Raw genomic sequence first — 19,863 nt, 5'->3', positions numbered from 1 at the left:
CAACTTCTCTTTATTTTAAGCAACCGCTGCGTGGTCTTGATGAGATTTCATTTAAAGAAATTAGACTTAAGCACTGTCTTAGGAAAAATTTTCTTGTACTACAGCTTGATTTATCATCTTAAAAGACATTTAAAAATTAATTAAAAATGTTAAATTTGAATTGTTTTTCTTTTGTTCAAATTCAGAGACATGCGTGACTTTTTGTTCATTTTTTATAGGTGACATCCCATAACAAATACTAGAAGAGAATGCAAATAGGACTTTGAGTCCAAACCTTCTGTTTTTCACGAAGTACATACTGTAACAAATCTTAAAACCATGCTTCAGGACATAAGTAGTGATTACACTGGGTTTCCAAACTTCAAACAGGTTAAAAAAGCCTTAGTGTCAAAAGAGCACAATGTCCAGAGCTGCCCATTGAAAATAAACAGCATTTTGAGATCCTGAAACACCTGGGATTTTCTCAGGGTTCCCAGTACCATGAAAACTCTGATCCAGCAAACAGATCTCTGTCAACCCCACAGCTGCCACTTTCCACACATTTTTAGTTATGCTGAAGATAATAATTTTCAAGAAGGCTGAAGCTAGTACTCAATTTTATGACTATAAATATCCTTTGCTATTCAGAAGGTTTAAAATGTACTTTTTCTCACCTCAAGTATATTTTTTCTTTTATATGCTAATTTGGAAATTTTTCAGCAGAGTTTAGAAGTTTAAAATTGAGATATCAAGACATCAAGATATCAACACAGTTGGTTCCTTGTAATTTTTCATCTGTGGGATTTACAGTGATCAGTATTATTTCTCTGATTGAGTTTCTTGGATCTCACGGCCTGAAGTTCAATCTCACCTGGTTCATCTGTTTGGGTGGAACCACCTGGCTGCATTCTGTTAGCCTTAGAATAAAAGGATGACTTCTCTAAGACTGTCAGTGGTCCATCTTGGCTGTTGTCAGGTTTCCACCTGTGACAAATCCCAGCTGTGCAAGCCAAAACCAATGGGGTGTGTGTGGACATGTGAGTGTGGGGGTGTGTGTGTCTGTCTGTATACACAAATATTTATAACTTCTTAAATTTCAATAAAATACACACATTCATCACAGTTTGATTAAAAAAAAATAAAAAAGGCTAGTCTGAACTGCAGTATGGAACTTTACATTTTTAAGAGTAATAATCCAGGAAATGTTATTTAACTGAGGCAGGAGGAAAAACAAACTCATTCTTTCATCTGCTCAGATGATGACACAGATTGTGATAGCCAGCATTAGCATCTGGGGTCAGGAATATGTATTAGGTTCTTCATGCAAGCTTCAGAAAGAAGTTCTGTCAGCATGAGTTATGGAGAAGCCTGCTTTGTGCAGGTACTGATCAAGTGGCATAAATGTGTAAAGCATGAAATTTTGCAAGCTAGATCATAACTGCTATCAATTGGGTTATTGATAGCAGTTAAAAACTAATCAGTAGTGAGATAAGCATCAACCTCTAATAATGTTTCTGGTAATTCATATATTCTTATCTAAATAATATTAAATAAACCATTTCATGTTAGATTAAGTTTGTGCACAGTCATGAAGGGACTGTATAATATCAATCATAATATTAATCAAGATTTAAAAAAAAAAGTGAAGGCTTATTATATTATATAGAATGTTGTTTTTACCACATACAATGTATTCTTTTAAAAAAAAATCCTGCATATATATTTTTCCTCTTTTTGGAAAGCTTTAAAAAAATAGTAATGAAAAAACACAGCTTCCTTTTTTCCCATTAACATATCTTTAAAATTATTTCTTAAACCAAATAGATAATATTTATTTTCACAACTAAATAGGAAAGATTATTAACACTACCATTTTTCCTTTTAATTCTTTTCTGTGTTGTGTTCATTCACTCTTATTATAGCAAAAACTGGTTTTATTTAAGTTTTGCAATTCCTTGTGGTTTCACTGAAACAAATATTGTCTTCCTTTGATTTCCAAATTAATTTTGCTTAATAAAGCATAAAATTCAAACTTTCCTTACATTCTACTTTGAATTACCTGGTTTACACTGATTGGGAACATAGAAGAAAACAGGACATGATTCTGATCCCAAAGGAGTGACAGCTATGTCCCAATAGTCAGTAAGCATAAATATATCCATTTGCAAAACTGATTTCAGTGAAATGATGTTATTTGATCCCCAAAAGATGCCTAATATGACATTTACTGTTGCAAAGAGTAATATTAGTCTTGTAGAATTTTTTGCAGAAAGAACATTTAAAATCCATACATAAAGATTTGTACTGCAAAATCGGGGGATGGAATTAAAAATGAGAACACTTGCAATATTTCTGCTTAGAATTTCAGTTACATAGATTGGTTTCCTATTTTCTATGATTTTGTTTGATATCAATTTCATAAAGATGTTGTAATTTTCTTATATGTAGTTCCAGATAATTTCCAAAATATTTTGAACAGTACTCAGTTCAGAAATTTGGGAATTAGTGGAGTCTGCAATTTGAGGGTTGATTATGATTTGGATTTTCTGAGTTTGGGGTTTCTTCTTAGTCTGCTGCAAAATACTTAATATGACTAAATTCTTCTCAACAAACATTTTAGAGATATGTGAAATCTGCAGTGTATTTCTTAGCTGCCAGAAGGAGGGAGTGGCTATAGCACTTGGTAGATATCTCCTGTATTTAATACCCATGGTTCTGACATAAACAGAATCTTCTCCCTTTGCTGTCTCACAGCTAAATAACGCTCAAGTTCAATGTCTCAAGTCTCACCTCTAACTTTGCTTTAGCTGCATGGCCAATTAGTAACACTCTGCATGTTTGCTATGCACAATGCCCATTCTTGCCCTTTGCCCAGCACTGGACCAGAGCATTTGACCTGTCCTTGGTTTTCAAAGCCTACCATCTCCGCCGGGAAGAAACAGATTGGTTTGACAAGCCCAGAGAGCCTCGTCTGGAGAACGGACACATCCTTGACAGAAGGCTGCCAGAGAAGCTGCCACACTCTCGACCACTAAGTCAACACCAAGATCAAGTAAGCTGTCAAATAAGATGTGCCTCTAGTTTTATAAATGATTGGTAATTTAATCATACTGTCCAACAGTTCCCATAGGAACTACAGGATTACTCAAAATCCAGCTGCATTCAGCTGAAGTGCTGTTGAACCTGTATTCATCACCAACATTTGATGGTGAAATTAGATTAACTTTCCTCTACAATTCAGTATTAATTTTTCAGGTTGTCTTTTGACTTCTGAAATATAACTGAAAATATCTGTACCTTAAGTATTCCTATTGGTGAAAAAAAAAAGAAAAAAACCCCAAACAATTAGTCTAATTTTCCCTTACCAGCTTTATTTCATCCAAATTTAAGTCCCTTATTTTAGTAGTTGAAGGAAAGAATTCCTTTATCCTTTTGACATTTTTTCCACTTTCAGTTGGTAAGTATAATCCCAAAGTGCTGTGATTAATTATTGAATAAATCAGTGAGGCTCTATCAATCGAATACTTAGAATATTTCATTTATTAGAGAGAGAAAGAAAAATACCATAGTCTGCTTTTTCAAGCTTGCCAGTTTTAAAATCTAGTTTATCTTAGGGTACCATTCTATTTCCACTTTTTATTAACAAAATTTATGTATTTCAAATCTCTGAGGTCTTCAGTTGCTTGTTTTAGTTGTCATTTTTACTAACTGATTTAGATTGTATCCTGACAAATTCTTATGTTTTGATTTAGTTTACATTTTTACATGAGATCCAATTAAATCAGTGAGTGCATTTGCTCAAGACAAGAGGAAATAACCTCCAGTTGCACCAGGGGAGGTTTAGATTAGATACTAGGAAAAATATCTTAATGGAAAGGATGGTCAAGAATTGAAACAGGCTGCCCAGAGAAATGGTGGAGACATCACCCCTGGAAGAGTTCAAGAAACATGGATGTGGCACTTGAGGACATGGTTTGTGGTGAGCATGGTGGTGGTACTGGGTTGACAGTTGGACTTGATCACTTTAGACATCTTTTCCAAGATATTTACAGTCCTGTGATTCTGAGAGAAGGTGTTGCATGGCCCCTTTGTGATACTTAACAGCTTAAATTGCTCAGTTAATTTGTCAGATAGCATACAACACAGGAATGTCTCTGTCATGAAGCCTTTCTTCAAAAAAAGTTTTATGCTGGTGAGCATTTTCACTGACATTTCATTTGACAATTAAATGTAGGTTTTATGAAGCAACAGTGTAGATTTCATGAAGTAAGTGTTAAAATGTCTTACAATACAAGCTTTCATTTATTTTTTCCCTCGTTTTCTATCCCTAGCATATATTGAGATTTACGCATCCTAGGTTGTACTGAGCCTACTCATTTCTTGTTGAGAAAAAGAGCTCTACATGATATAATTCCTACAGCAATCTATTCAAATAGATCTATGATTCTATGAATCAACTTAATTACATAATAAAGGATCTTTTTGAGTCTTAACATCTCTTAATATCACTGGCAATAGTTAAAAAACCTGTCTTTCTCAGCACTTTAATCCTCATGAGAAGCATTAATTATTCTAAGAATACATAACTGTATTTTACCACTACAGCTTTCTGAAGTAAAATTGAAATTTTTCCCTAAAAATCAGATTTGTCCAAAAGAATTACTGCTAACCCTGATCTCTGTGATCAGGAGATGATTAGTAAGATACATCTAACTTTTAGAGCTCCAGAGCTTTTGTCCTGGGAAACAGTTCCAAGGCAAGGTCTTAGTCACAGAGATCTGATCATTGCTTTTTTTTTCCTCAAATAAATAGCACTACACTAGGACTAGTTGAAAAAAATTGTTCAAAAATTTCAGCAGGAAGGTTAAAGGGCCTAAGAGTTCTTGTTTTCCTGGACATTTTCATGAAAACAATAGGTTTTTTTTTTCTCTCTCAAGCTGTTGCAATATGCTTATATGGAAATAGAGATGCAGCACCAAAATCTTGTCAAAGGAATTTTTTAAAGGTTTTATGAAATATGGGATGTAAATTGGAGAGTGAACATGTTCTAAATAATTCTATCTGATGCCATGTAAAGCCTCAGCAGAAGAGAAGTGATGTGTGAGGAGAAGTTTTACAACAGTTCCTTCTTCTTCTCTTTCCATCCAGGTTATCTACTGTCAGGCACACATCAGTACAAAATAGTGTCAATGACTCTGCAGAAGGGAGAAATGCCAGGTCTCACCAACTCCACATCATCTACCTAATCAAAATGTTACTCAGAGCTTGTGCACATTAAGAGTCTTCTGGGAACATTTGTTTAAGATAACTTAAAAATATTTTCAGACACATACAGAAATTGAATTGCTTTGTGACAAGATAAAAAGGGACAGAGATATTTTAAATAAGTTTCATTAGCTCCATGATGAGCTGTGAAATATTTAGCAATAGAAGAAAGTAAATCAGTGTTAACATCTCTATTTTTTAGCATTAATATTACATTTTCAAGTGATGAAGGCAAATAAACCATATCAGGGCAATGAGAGTGATGAGGCAAATTCATCACTCCCTAAGGGCTTTTTCAGCCCTGGGTGTAATGAAAGGGTTACTGAGTTCATTGTGCCAATGTTCTCTGTCTCCTGTATTCACACCTCAGTACTGCACAGGAACCTGTTGGGCCCAAGTATGATGTACTCAAAATTTACAAAAATGGCAAGTCATTCTCCATCCAGAACCATCTGAACATATCCACCTTCAACCACAGCTTCCTTTGCTGCAGATGATTTCCTGAAATTAGTTAGGAGGGAAGTTTCCTGGTTAGCACAGGAACTAAGCCATTACAATGCCCTTAATATCCCTTACTGAGCACAAACCAGCCACAGAAAGAATAATTTGCATCAATAGCACTAATCTGCTTGTAATCAGTGTTTCCAAATATCCTTGCTGGCTCTAAATTTGTTATTTTTAGGACCTTCTGTGTTAAAAAATGAAAATATTTTAATGACCACTGTAATACATGTATTCCAGAAAACTTTGATTCACACATGTGAAATGTCAATTTTCTTACTAGATGAAATCAGAACTGCTTGATTACATCCCACAGAGTCTGTACAACTGAAGGTAATAAATAAAGCACAACCCTGAGCTTTTGAAGCAAGAAGGCAGTGGAGTGACAACCCTGAACCTCCAGGTTTCCATGGATTTCTTATAACCCAGTAGATTAAGCTCACATACTGTATTATAAATATTAAAATATATTTGTTTCTATAGCAACTTCTGTGGTGCTATTTAGTATTCTGAAATCATGTTAAATTGCAGTTCAGTTGAATATCTTAATAGCCATTTCCCAATGTATTGACTCTGGACTGCTTACCTGAGGAGGTTAAAACCTTATCAATACCTTATCTATTGTAGAATTCCCACTGATCTCTGCCGACCCCAACAGTTTGCTGTCACTTCCAGCTCACCAGAAACTTATTTAAGCCTCCTGACATAAAGAGTTTTTTTCTTATTATTTTTTGTGAAAATTATTTGCATATCCTGAACTAAACTGGCTGTTAGAAACAGTTTGGGAAAGAACAGTAGGAGAAATGTCAGGGCAGTAAAAGTTCATAGCAAGGGCATGGACAATGAGAATATATTAACAGGACATAAGTAGTTTTTCAGTGAGGGGTTTTAAATACTTCCAGTCATCAGAGGTGGGTCCTTTTAAGCCCTAAATTAATAATAAAATCATAAATTCATCATAATAGCAGTATATTGCCATCAGTTCACTTAGGCAACAGTTTTCTAGTCACAAAAAGAAGGCAAGTGTCCTAGACATGAAACCTTTTGAATGCAATCCCCTATTTCTAAACAACATAAAAAATTATATGCTTTTGTCTTCATTCATGAGTTATTGCCATTTTCTTGAAATTTAAGTCAAGTCTTTTTAGGGGCACTTGGAAAATTAGAAATTACAAAAAATAAAAGTGGGTCAAAAGGGAAGTAGTGGGGCTAAAATGAGAAAATACCATTTGCGACAGAGATTCAGAAGGCTACCTGCACACTTTTGTTCCACATTTTACTTAGCTTTGATTGTTTTCCAACTATTGAGAAGAATTTATTTTAAATTGTAGTAAACTGTTTTCTGTTAGAGACTTGGTTTGGAGTGGGGGGGGACGTTTTGTGGTTGAGGTTCTCTCGAAATATGATGAGAAATTGGAAATTTCCAACTTTAGTATAATTGTTCAAATATTTAAAGAGAGGATTTAATATCTAATATTAAATATTTAATATTTCATATCTAAAGAGTGGATTGTTAGCCACCCCCTTACTGTAATTCACAAAGGAATTTATCTGGCAGTGCCTCATTTCTTAGTCACTCAGAAATGTTTTTATCTCTGCATGCCAGAATGACTTCTGGAGCAAAGGTCAGCGTTGAATTTACCTAATTGCAGAAGAAAATGCAACTCATTATGCAATTTATTAATGAGCAGGAACATTGTATTTGTTAAGTTTTTATCCAGTGTGTGTTTTGGAAATTATCTCCATCACTGGGGATCTATTAGCAGAAAGAACTTTCCACCTTGAGGATTTTGAGACAACTCAACATTTGTGCTCTGCACAGAGGAAATTTAGAGGTTCAAAGGGGCAGAATTACCACAGTTGGAGAAATTATTGGTACCAGCTTGCACAGGCCTCGTGTGCTCATGCAAGTACCTGTGGTATTCAGAAATTAGGATGGATACTGCCTAACCCGCCACCTTGAGCATGCACCATCTTCTTCCTGGATACCCACCTGAGGTAAAGTTTCCCTTGAAAATGGGATTTCCCAGAGGAAAACCATCTGTAGCTGTTCAGTCGCCTTATCAGGCCCTGTCTGACACCAGAAGAGGAGATGCAGCAACATTTAAAATCAGGAATTACTTTGGTGATCCAATCCAAAGCAGTTGATACATTATAAGTGTGGCTATGGCCTGGAAAATTAAAACACATTTCGTTAATTTTATTTCTTAAATACAGCACTGGGGAAATTTTTTTCGTCTTGATTATACTCTTTAACTTATAATATTCTCTTTTATGAGGCTTCCATAGTGTTTGTTTATCAGACAAAACACTTAAAGACAACGGGAAATGAAATGCATTTTTAAACTCATCTTCTATTAGAAGCCCTCAGCACAATTATTTCCCATTCATTCCATTTTTGGAGGGCCTTTGAGCTGACTAATAACATCAAACACATGACCAGAGCTTACATTTCCTGAGGAAGAGGATGATATGCCAGTGCTGAACTGCAAATCAAGTGTACTGAATGCTCCCAAAGAGGTGAGGAAGGATGACAGGGACAGGTGGCAGAAATCTCTGGGGTTTGTAGCAAATATGTGGGATCAAGTCAACTTTTGCCCTGTGCCCTAAATCTGTGCTTGTGGACTTGTCCTCTGCTCCTGCAGCTGTGCAGTGGAAGGATGGCCCCTCTGCACCAGTTTGGATTTCCACTGCCACAGCTGGGTGGCTTCAGTGGGGTCCCCGTCTGCCTTCCCTGGCGAAACTGAGGGAAGAGTCAGCTTGAAGGGATTCCTGGCATATATTCAGGTGAAGGGAAACAAACTCTAGTGGAAAGAAGAAGATGAGAACTATTGGAAACACAAAATAATTTGTGCTCTACAGGTTTTGAAATATTCTAGTATTCTAGTATTTCAGATAAATTTTCAGATAAATTTCAGAATAATGTGTATGAATTTCAGATAAATATGCTCACTAATGATTAAAGCAAAACATAAAGAACAATGTAATTGCTGTTGGTATTATCTATTTACAGCAACCTCTGTTTTTTCCTATTTGTTCTGCCACTTTCAGAAATGTCTGAAAGTAAAGGCCTAATGACATGTTCCATTTAAGTACTGATACCTACCAACAATAAAAAATAATATACTACCCTGGATGCTAATAAAATGTAATGCTTTCATTCAGACCTATATAAATCACAAAGATTTATTCTTCTCATAAAGTTCTGGAAGTAATGAGGAAGCAAGAGGCTGAAGAAGGAGACAGTCTGTATTTTCTGATGTATTTGTTAGCAGTCATGTACAATATGGCATTGAATATTCTTGGATTGTTATTTATTAAAAAAATGAAATAAGATAGAGCAAGTAAAATAATATGAATTGAAGTTTAAGAGCTGCAGCACTCCTCAGTTTAATTGAATTACTCACACCAAAATGGATCCCAGGCAAGGATCTATTCAAATCTGTTCGTACACTTTTAAACTGCAATGTTTCATTTTTTTTATTTAATTCAAAATAAAATTAGATGTATTCTTCCAGATTTTTTGCAATTTTATGTAAGCTACCTGTGAAAAATGAATCACTTCTTTTGTTATATAAAACTTGTTGTATATAACTTTTGTTGTTATATAAAATTTCACACTTCTGGAAGTGTCATTAAAAACATAACACTCTCCCTAGCCATTAATGAGTGTGGAAGCCTCATGGAACTTTATACACTCCTGGTAGTATTAGACTCTGTGTTGTGACAAAATTCCATGATAAATTCAAATGTCTGCCTGATCACATGTTCAAATTTCTTCTGAAGCACTTGTCTGCTATCAAATCCATGATCTCCTTTATGTCTGACATTAATTAAAGTCAGTATTACTCTCACCCTGTTGGGGAGGATTTCAGTCTTCTACATGTAACATCATTCACTGGATAAGTAACTGAATTATGACAACAGATATATGAACTCTTACTGGGATTGAGCTAAGCACTCCCTTGATTTCTCAGTTTCCCTTCCCATCATTTATACGTGCTATCCATTCACTTCATAAACTTTCCAGGGCGGAACTAGGTTTGAAGTGCTTGGCTCAGGAGGAGCTTAATCCCTTTAAATGCTACTTAAATATAAATAGTGATAATAAACCCTTGGCAGCAGGCTGCTGATGCACTCAAGCTGCTGCTTTTCCACATTGAATAGCATTGTCCCTGTGGATCCTTGAGGTCCCATCCTGGAGCAGGCTCAGTCATGCTCCCTCCTCTTGGTCTGGGTGCATTGCCCAGGATTGGAACTGACATGCAGAGGCAGGGAAGGGATGGGTTCAGCTTTGTCACTCATGCTCTGGGGTCGGGGTAGGAGCAGGTGAGAGGCAGGATTGTAGCAAAGGCAAAGAAGGCTTTATTCAAAAGAATTGCCTGGTTTTTATACAGTGGTACGATAGATTTTATTCTATTGGTTAACTAACAGAAACATCTTTCTCACGCACTATCCCTGAGAGAAACAGAAAAATAAAGGAGAAAAATAGCACCTGCACATTGTTTATAGTCAACAGGTTATCGCATCTTTCCAGCTCCCCAAAATTTCTCACAAGCCGCTGTGAGAAACGCTTGCTGTTTCTCTCACACTGTCCCATGGCATCCACACAGCTTTGCTACCAAAAGACCAAAACTGCAGGCAAAGGGGGGCTTTGATGGCTGAGTGTTGCAGCTATCACTCTGCAGAGGGGTTTTGGCTTGGGCTCAGGACAATCACCCCTGGAAGGTGGGTCAGTCCCTGCAGCTCAGGGCCCCTCCTATGCCCGAACCATGGGGCAGGTGGGATCATTTCAACAGGACATCTGGCTCTTTAGAGTTTGTTGTAGGGTGCATTACTTTCAGCTTTGATGTGGTCTTGGATAAGCCCAGGTAAACGTTGCATATTTGCAGATAATGTACTCCTACGAGTCTTAGGTCTTTCAAATAAATGACTTTTGGGATTTGAAGACGAGGTACATTGGGCCATGTGGTTTTGCTGAAATTAAAGCAGTAACTCATGGATGGTAACACATTAAACTAACATTTTGTTTACATGTCTAAGAAAAGAATTTTATAAAAATACAGGAATAATGTTTTGTTTCTTATGTTAAACATGGCACGAATAAAGGATTAAGGTTAAAAGAAGCTACTGAAGAGAGTGACCACCTTCTAATCACTCAAAAAAATCAGAAATAAAGCCATATTTGAAATTAACCAGGAGTTATGAAAGCAAATATTCATTACCCCACGGAAGGAATTTGCAATCTGACAAATGTCTCCAAACTTGGGAGAGTTTTTGAATTGAGAAGTTGTGATATTTTCCCAGATGAAATAAGTTTATTTACTTGTTTCTGTTTAAACTATTTGAAATTATTTATGCAATTGTTGTTGATTATCTTTTTATGACACGCATATTTGTGTTCCTCAGATAAATGGGAAGCCCCTGCAGTACATTTTCCCTCATACAAGGCTCAAACTACTGAGAGACCCAAAGGACCACACAGTTTCAGGTAAAAAACTTTCTATCAGACATGATAATTAATTTGATTAGCATGAATTATACAACAGATTTCCAGTATTAAAAATAGTTCCTGTGTCTATGCAGCAGGAAATTCAGTGGTCATTTTAAATCTTGCTCATTTGCTATAACAGAAAGCAGCAGTGCATAAAAAAGGTCACGACATCTGTTCAAGATATATAAGCTGTACAGACATTAAAAACAGAGGGAATTGGTTATCATATGAACAGTCTGTTTTGCTGTTGCTTTTTATGTAACTCTACATTCTCTGCATGAGTCCTTATAAAATAAGCTTGTGTAGGTGTTCAACATGTACAGAACTGAGAATTTTATTCTTTCTCTTCTGGAACTCTCCCCTTGGTCCCCCTCCCCACTCCTCCCATAGAGGCGATGAGGAGAACAATCAGATCCCGTTTTTCCATGATATCTTCACACGGAGACATTTATCACAGGACTTCAGATTTATCCTCTTTTTCCCTAACACTGACATGAATGTTCATGTAAGTCAGAGTCTGCTTGCCAAGGAGATGAAAGTAGCAGAGGTGATGTTCATTCACCTCCCAGGCTGAGACCTGGAACACAGTGTAATATTTTCATGTGTCAAACTGTAAAAGGCTGCCAGCTAAAGGACCTGTCACAGGTAAGGTCTGTCTGTCTGTCTGAGCTTCTGGAATTGCACCCTTTCTCATGTTTAATACTGATATGGAACTCAAACTTATTTCAATATACTGGTTTTGTTCTTTCAGAGGTAGATGCTTTAAGTGGTTTTTCCGTGAAACCATCAGACTTTCTTTTAACTTGCTTAAAAGATTCTAATAGTGTGTGTCAAACTGTGTTTCTGCACAGAAGTAATTACTGACTGCCAGCCCTGGTGTTCCCTCGAGCATTAAGCAGAAAGTGGCATGAACTTACTTGAATTGCTAAATATTGTTTTCACAGGGTTTCTGGCAGAAAAGTCTTGATAATTTCCATCCTCAGTACCCACCTCACATTTAGGGTGTTAAATGAATGCTCTGTATGCATGATGAGGTATTTTCTTGTTATTCAGCGTAACACCCACCGATGATTTCAGGCTGCAGAAAGACCCCTCCACCCACACAGCCCAGCCTGAAAGGAGCTGCCAGCTCTGCTGTGTGTCAGCCTGTGCTGCTCCAGGCCCTCCCAGTCCACAGGAACTCCTTGGCATCCTTGTGGGGATCTTTGCCCTGCGGGCTGATGAGTAATGCTGTGATCCAAGCTGCTGTCTTACTCAGAAATAAGACGAATTACAACCACGCAAGTGTAAAGCTCGTGATTTAGTGTTGCTGAAGCCTGCTTTCCTATGTAAAATTACTCACCCTTATGCAGAGGGAAATGCCTATTCCAAATTCTTGATTAACTCTCATGCTGGCAGTCACAGCAGCACATTGTGCCTCAGGGAAAATGCCTTGTGAGCAGTGATGTGCAAACCCAAGGTGTAGATATTGACGTCTCATTGACTAATGCCTTGCATAAATGAGGTCCCATAGGATCAAAAATTTGCTGAGAGTCCTGATAACGTTATAGAGCCCTTATAGAGCCCACACTGGGATTTCTCACTGCTATAGCTATACAATATTGTGCTTAAATTCTAATTGGAGAAAGCAAGCTTGGCTCTGTCTACAAGCTGCAGTCATATTTTTGTTTTAGTCCAGATAAATGCTTGGAGACCTGCACAGATATATTTCTGCATGATGCATACCTAGATTTCCCTACAAGTATTTAAAGACCTAAAAGTAAATTTTACATAAAAAAGCCAAAGGTAGAATAGGGTGGCCCTGAAACAGAAGAATTAGTTGTAGTATTCACTCCTTGTACATCTTTGAAGTAACCATAACTCCTTGACTATGTACCTCCCTTCCTTTCCTTCTCTAAAGTGTCTGAATGATTTAACTGTATGAAAACTCCCTTCAAATGTGCAGTGCATTATACTTAGCCTTCAGCTTTCCAAATGACCTCGACCAGAGATAGGCACATAGTTTTAAAAAGAATTAAATTTGTTTAAATATTATCTGCAAATTAATAGTAAACATCTGTGTTTATTAACCAGAGGAAGACATAGAAGTCTATTATGCAGCAAAAGTTACTTAAAATATTGGTACATTTTAAAAATATATACTTTTATACCATCACTGTTATCTCACTACAAGAGTTTTAGATATTCATCTAGATTGCATGTCTGATTGCTTCCCCAGCTGTTTCTTTCTGTTTGTTTGTTTGTTTGTTTTTATTTGTTCCCTTTGTCTCTTTTTGCTCTTCTTTCTTCCTGCCCTTCTTTCTTATCAAAAGTACCAAAATGAGGTTTTGACTCATTTTGTCTGCATTTATACTTGCACCAACACAGGAAGTGTATGTTAAAAACCACATCCTCAGTAAAGCTCACATAAGGAGTCAGATCTTTCTAGAAGAACAGTCGCTGTTGAAACCACCCTTTGAGCAGCATCTTCAGCTGAATTTTTGTGTTGCTGGATTGTTACAAGCCAGCTGGCCTGTGGTCCTGGGTGACCACAACAGGGTGAGCACCATCCATTGTCCCCAATTTCCTCACAGTGCATACAGAACCTCCTCGGTCTTGGCTATGCACAAAAGCCTCTCCTATGTGATGATTTCTGCACATCCAAGAGCAGTTTATACTTATGTTTTAAATGATCTATGTGCAGTTTGGTCAGTTCTGAAGGAGCTGTCTGTGGAGATGCCTGAGACTGACAGATTCTCCTCAGGGATTTCATGAACACACCTTCAATGTACAATTAGTGTATCCTAACTGGAGTGTGCACAGCAGGAGTTATACAGGGAAATGTCCTAAATTGTACAGAATTCCCACTTGGAGAGTTCCTGTAGCTGTTGACCAGCTGCTCTGCTGGGAAACTGGCCAGTGCTTCAGCCCATTATCTCATCTCATCTCACTGGAGTTCTTGGGCCAACCTGGCCATTAATGATTCAGTGTGCTGGGTCAGCCCAGATAACCAACTCTACCACAGCAGCTGTAATTTTAGGACAAGATTTCATCTTAATATCACCTTTATAAGTTAAATTCCACAGGTATCATCATAATCTTACTACAGTAGAATTTGCCGCCTGATTATGAATGCAAAACTTGTCACATTCTGAATATCAATAATAAGACTAATCCCAAATATTGTAAAATTCAGGCTTTTCAACAATGTATTACGTGCACATGTATTTGGTTCATTTGCTTTCTTGATTAATGAAAACTGACTCTGAGGTACAGATGCCTTTGATGCCTCTTACATAACCTGGCATAATTTTGCACACAGAAGCATATAATGTGAATTTTGGCATGTGAATGATGTGTTTGAGGATTGAGGAACCAAGCCAAAATTGTGATGGCGAGAGAATAGTAGTGCTGAATGAAAAATAATTATAAACTTGCTCACTGTCTGCTCTCTTGAAGGCTCTTGTTTCTTTATTATATACCACAATCTAGAGCATGCAGATCTACTTTTTGAGATATGCAGTGTCCCCTCCTCAGACAATGAGAGGTGTGAAGGAATTTCCCAGGATTAACTCTGCAAAAAACTGGTTAATAATTTGCAATTAAGGAAAAAATAAAAAGGAATTGGCATCACAGATGTGCTAATGTGCCAAAGCAATGAGGGCAGTGCTCAGTGAATGATAATATAGCAGTGTTTAATGCTCCAGAAACTCACTGTTTGTTTTCACTGAGAGTCCCTTGTTCCTTTTGGATCCTTTAGCAGAGCAGCATAAGTGCTGTTTTATGCTGCCAGAATTTTCTCTTCTGTTTTTTATCACGCCATCATTATATTTGAAAAAGTGAGTCAAGGATGTGGCTATTGAAGGTAATGAAAGCACTGGCAATACCTTTGGAAAAGTTGCAAAGGTAACTTACATTGTGTTATTCCTGATCAGGAAGATGTTTAGGCACACTCAGGGGGAAAATCCAACAAGGCAGACACATCTCAGTAGGTCTACAGGTACAATGAGTGCACTCAGACAAAAGTAATTTTTACTCCTTTACCTCACATAGGCTGAGTCAGAAGTAATTCTTCCTTTTTGAAAGGAGAGATGTTCTGTGTTTTCAGGGAAAAAAAAAATGTACCTTTGAGCAGCCAGACTGTCTGTGTTGGGGAACATCCTCTTCAATTCTGGTAAAAAAAAAAAAAAAAAAAAAAAAGAAAAAAAAGAAAGAAAAAGAAAAAAAGAAAGAGGTAGAGACACGATTCAGAAAAATCTGCAAACTTTGTAGTGCAGCAAAGAATTAGCTGGTGGGAAGAAGAGTGCATCCCTAATCTCTGCCTCAGCAGTGATGTCAGTGAAACTGCAAGCAGAATTACAGGGTGGCTGTTATGTTGCGCACACGTCAGACATGCCTCACACTCTCCCTAAGGATTGCTAATTCCTGCAAACAACACTACAGTGCTGTTTCTGCAGTGTGCCAGCTCATGCAGTGCTTATCTGGATGGAGAGGAAGGGAATTCAGAGAGATTTCCTGTATCAAGACTTCACTACTATAAAAATTTGTTCTTACAGAAAAATACTAAAGGGCAATGAATATGTGATTAGTAATCAATTAAAAACATGTTAAATATAGTCACAGTTTATTTTCAATGTGAGAAGTCAGAGTGAGAACTGCAACCCTCCTCCTGTCCCCATACTCTTAGAGGATTACCTATCCTACTCCTTTCACTTAATGTTGGGAAGAATTGAGATAATACTTTACACAAAAAAGCAATACTCTCCTCTAATATTCCCTTGTCACTGGAGAAGGACTTAATCCTTAATTAATGGTCATCATTCCCTCAAACACTCACTCCTTACCAGAAACATGCCACAGAAGGTAAAACCCATAAACAGAAAGGGACTGAGCTGTTGCAGTCAGGCTACATCAGAGATTTTCCTGGGAAGTTATATGGAAGTGAATGAGGACAGGACTGGAAATAAAAGGAAAGAGAGATATCTGGTTTTGTCTTAATATCAATTTTAGAAAGAACTCAGTACTGTTAAACTTTTCTAAATAAAACCAAAGAAACAAATAAATTCTTCTGTGTGCTAGAAACACTTTGTAGAGGTACAGACCATATATTCCTTGTCTACAAATTATTTTAATTTGAAAAGCGCTAGTGTGTGTATTTAAAACACTTTCCATGAAGTCTTTTAGGCAGTTGTTTATGCATATTGCAGTACATGAACACTTGAGATTTTGAGAAGAAGAGAGTTGAAGATTTGGAGTGGAGGTAATTGAGAGGCCAATGTGTCTCTTGGATATTAAGGTTCCATTTGTTTTCATAGCTGTCATGCAGAAAAGGCTGCATAAACAGATCACTGCAACACCGAATGTTAGAGTTCAGTAAAACCCCCAGATTTCCATGGAGGTTCAGCTGTCAGTGGCACCTATTGAGCCATCGGTGTCTTAGTAAACACAGATGAAATTCAGTGCCTACAAGGGATTTTATAGATTTAAAACTACACTCTACCACAGATGGCACCATAGATTCTAATATGACAGATTGTCCAAAAAGATGAGACTTTTATCTTGTTTTCAAGTAGATGTGATAAATGCTTCAAGAAGCTAATTCATAAAACACTTTATGATCCTTCAGGATGATAACCAGTGTGCACATCAGCATGAAGCAGATTTGCAGCTGATATAAATCAATGCTGTGCTATTAAAACAACTGCAATATATCTGCATTTCATCAGCTCCTGATTTGACTTCATGTGTATTTTATGCCTTAATTGCCAATGGCCAAGAAATGCAATAGCTGAGTAGATACAATCATGTTTCTAGGAAATTTCATTGAAGCTAATTTTACTAGAAGCACCAAAACAATTCTCCTGAGGACACTCTTGAAAATGCTCTACCTATACAGACAACCAGCCTCTGATATTGATCATCATGTTATGTATTCCAGAGAATTGCATAAGAATAACAATGTAAATGAAATTTTAGGCTGGATTTTATTATACCTTATTTTTCCTGCTGTTTTTAAGTTCCTGAGTTAACTTGTTTTTGTTTGCTTTGTCATGTTTCCTTTCTCTCTGCTCTCCAGACTTTAGAGATTGCTTTATCACCACTACAATGTCTCAATAAATAGCTTGAATTTCTTCATGGTACTTTTAATTCTGATCTTTCCAAGAGAAGTCATTGATGTTTTTAATGTGTTTGAGCCTTCTGTTCCATACAGACAATGGAACAGGGTGTAAAATTGTTCCAGCAGATAAGGGCCTACCAGCCCCCTAGCATATGTCTGGTCTAGATAAGGCTGGAGGAGGAATGAGGAGATAATGTCTAGTAAATGAACACGGGAGGAAGGTATGTTCTGCCTCCATTCACAGCCAAGTAGTGTTGAAAGGCTTCACATTGTTTGGTCATTGCTAAAACGTGGTACATTGGCACATTGCAAAGTCTTTCATGCCTAATGTCTCATTTGCATGCTTTCTTCTCCTGCATTTGCTACCACAGGACCTTGACTAAAGAAAAGATCACCCTTGTACTTCCTTGCCCTAATTCACCATTGTGGTTTTGTTCCAGTGTGGGGGATTTTTTTATATTATTAGAAAGTGATGAAAAACATATTTCAACAAGTCTGTGCATTGGCTCCTGGATCTGAAACACAACAGTTATTCTCTGTTTTGAAATTTAAACATATCTCCCATTTCAGCCTACTCAGAGACAGGTGTTCTTTGCAGTTCAAGCCCATTTCAATTTTTCCCATTTTACTTCTGTATAGTTTCAACTTCAAAGCACACAATATCTGAAGGTGTTAAAATCACCATGGGTTTACAGAAATAGTGAGTTTCAGCTACCATCTTGAAGGGTATTATTTAAGGCTCTCAGAAATCAAAATCAATAGCACTTTTTTAATATCTCTCTTAAAGTTCAGTCACTTAAAAGTCTATTAAAAATTCATATAGGTCTATTTGTAACTGTGACAAAAATCAGATTGCTGCTGACACTCATACAGTTTCTTATGCCAATTTGCACAAACACGTGTGATTACTGAAAATCTGTTGTACATTCTAATTCCTTCTTTGCTTTCCTTGTTCATATAATTAGAAAGACAAATGGTTTCATACTTTCAAAAATTAGCCCAGAGGAAATATTTGCTTGAGTTAACACATGAACAATGTTTGCACAGAGCTTCTGAATCATGTGCCAGCATTCTCCTGCAGTTGTTGAAGTTGTTGCTACTGCACAGGACCTGCATGATGATTAAATATAATCAATCCTTGCATTTGCTGCTGTAATGCTATTTACTTTCATGAGATAAAACATCACTGGAAAATTAATTTTCCCTTTTGTGTAAAATCGGGACCATCAACACCAGCAAAACCCTGCTGGGCCTTGAGGTGTTCATTTTTTTGCTGCTCTTATTGTTTTCTTCCTTATTTTTAACCTTTAACTTATGTATGGGGTTATCAGCAATTGTTTGTAAAGGCAAGCCTAATAATTGCTTGGGTGCTGAAATGATTCCAGGAAATCTAGACTGTTTATACTCTAATGTCTATAATGGAGCTGCTCAGCAAAGCAGTGAAAAGATGGTAAAATTTCATGATCTTCCCTGTGTCCTGAGAGCAACAGACAGATTGGCTACAGCCTGATCTTTATTATCTCCATAAGGACTGAATTGTAATTGCAGAGCTCGGGTTATAGTCAGCATATTCTAGCAAAGTAAATTACAGTCTTTCTGCTGTGTTGCTACTGTGACACAATGAAGTATACAAGGAGATAGGATTTCATAGTGTTTGAGACATTTTGAGCTACAAAAATTCAGAATAAATATATCAAAAGGGACAGAAAGTACTTCATGGTGGAAATAAGAAATAAGGAGTGATGAATTTTGAAAATGCATTTGCAGTAATGCTTGCCAGGTCACCAGTGACAGAATTTATTAGTAGCAGGTTCTTGGTTACTGATCATATATAATATATATAAAAATATAAATAGAAATAAATAAATAAATAAATATAAATATATATTTATAAATATAAATATAAATATATATAAATACATGCAATGAATATGCATCACTGAAACAGTTAATAGTGTCTGGAAGGATATGAAATGACAAATGAAATATCCTTTTGAAAGTCAGAGTTTGATAATTGCCAAAAAGCAAAAAAGGCCATTCAATATTTTTCCTCCAAAAATGGATTTCTCACAAAAATAACTCTGCAGTTATTAAGCACTTGAAGTCTTTGCTAGCACAGAATGGAATGGAATGGAACGGAACGGAATGGAACGCAATGAAATACAAAATACAAATTACATTATTTCAGTCAGAAGGCACCTACAAAAACCTTATAGTCTAGCTAGTGACCAATTCAAGGTGGAAAAAAAACTTAAAGTAGTTAAAGGCATTGTTCAAAAGCCTCTTAAACCCTGACAGGCGTGGAGCACTGATCACTTCTTGCAGAAGCCTGTTCCAGTCTTTGACCATCTTCTCCACCTAAACTTCTCCTGGCACATCTTTGAACAGTTCCCACAAGGTCCATCACTGGATACCAGGGAGAAAAGCTCAGCACTTCCCTCTCCCCTTCCCCTCCTCAGGAAGCTGTAGAGGAAATGAGGTTGCCTCTCACAGCCTTTCCTCCAAATTTGACAAACCCAAAGCGTTC

At 36.8% G+C, this 19,863-nt stretch overlaps 1 protein-coding gene across 7 annotated transcripts in view; it reads left to right on the top strand.

Moving 5' to 3' along the window:
* The window catches only part of PCLO (piccolo presynaptic cytomatrix protein), a 326,044-nt gene that overhangs the window by 189,801 nt on the left and 116,380 nt on the right, over positions 1 to 19,863 (top strand). For all 7 annotated transcript variants that reach the window (XM_064702961.1, XM_064702964.1, XM_064702962.1 and 4 more), the window contains exons 8-9: positions 2,895 to 3,031; positions 11,155 to 11,236. In XM_064702961.1, coding sequence (XP_064559031.1) covers positions 2,895 to 3,031; positions 11,155 to 11,236 — 219 coding nt within the window. The remainder of the gene's footprint in view (positions 1 to 2,894; positions 3,032 to 11,154; positions 11,237 to 19,863) is intronic.

Source organism: Zonotrichia leucophrys, chromosome 1A (assembly GCF_028769735.1).
Source record: "Zonotrichia leucophrys gambelii isolate GWCS_2022_RI chromosome 1A, RI_Zleu_2.0, whole genome shotgun sequence".
NCBI lineage: Eukaryota > Metazoa > Chordata > Aves > Passeriformes > Passerellidae > Zonotrichia > Zonotrichia leucophrys.
The sequence above is the reverse complement of the archived record's forward strand: the minus strand, read 5'-3'. Positions and strand labels throughout refer to the sequence as shown.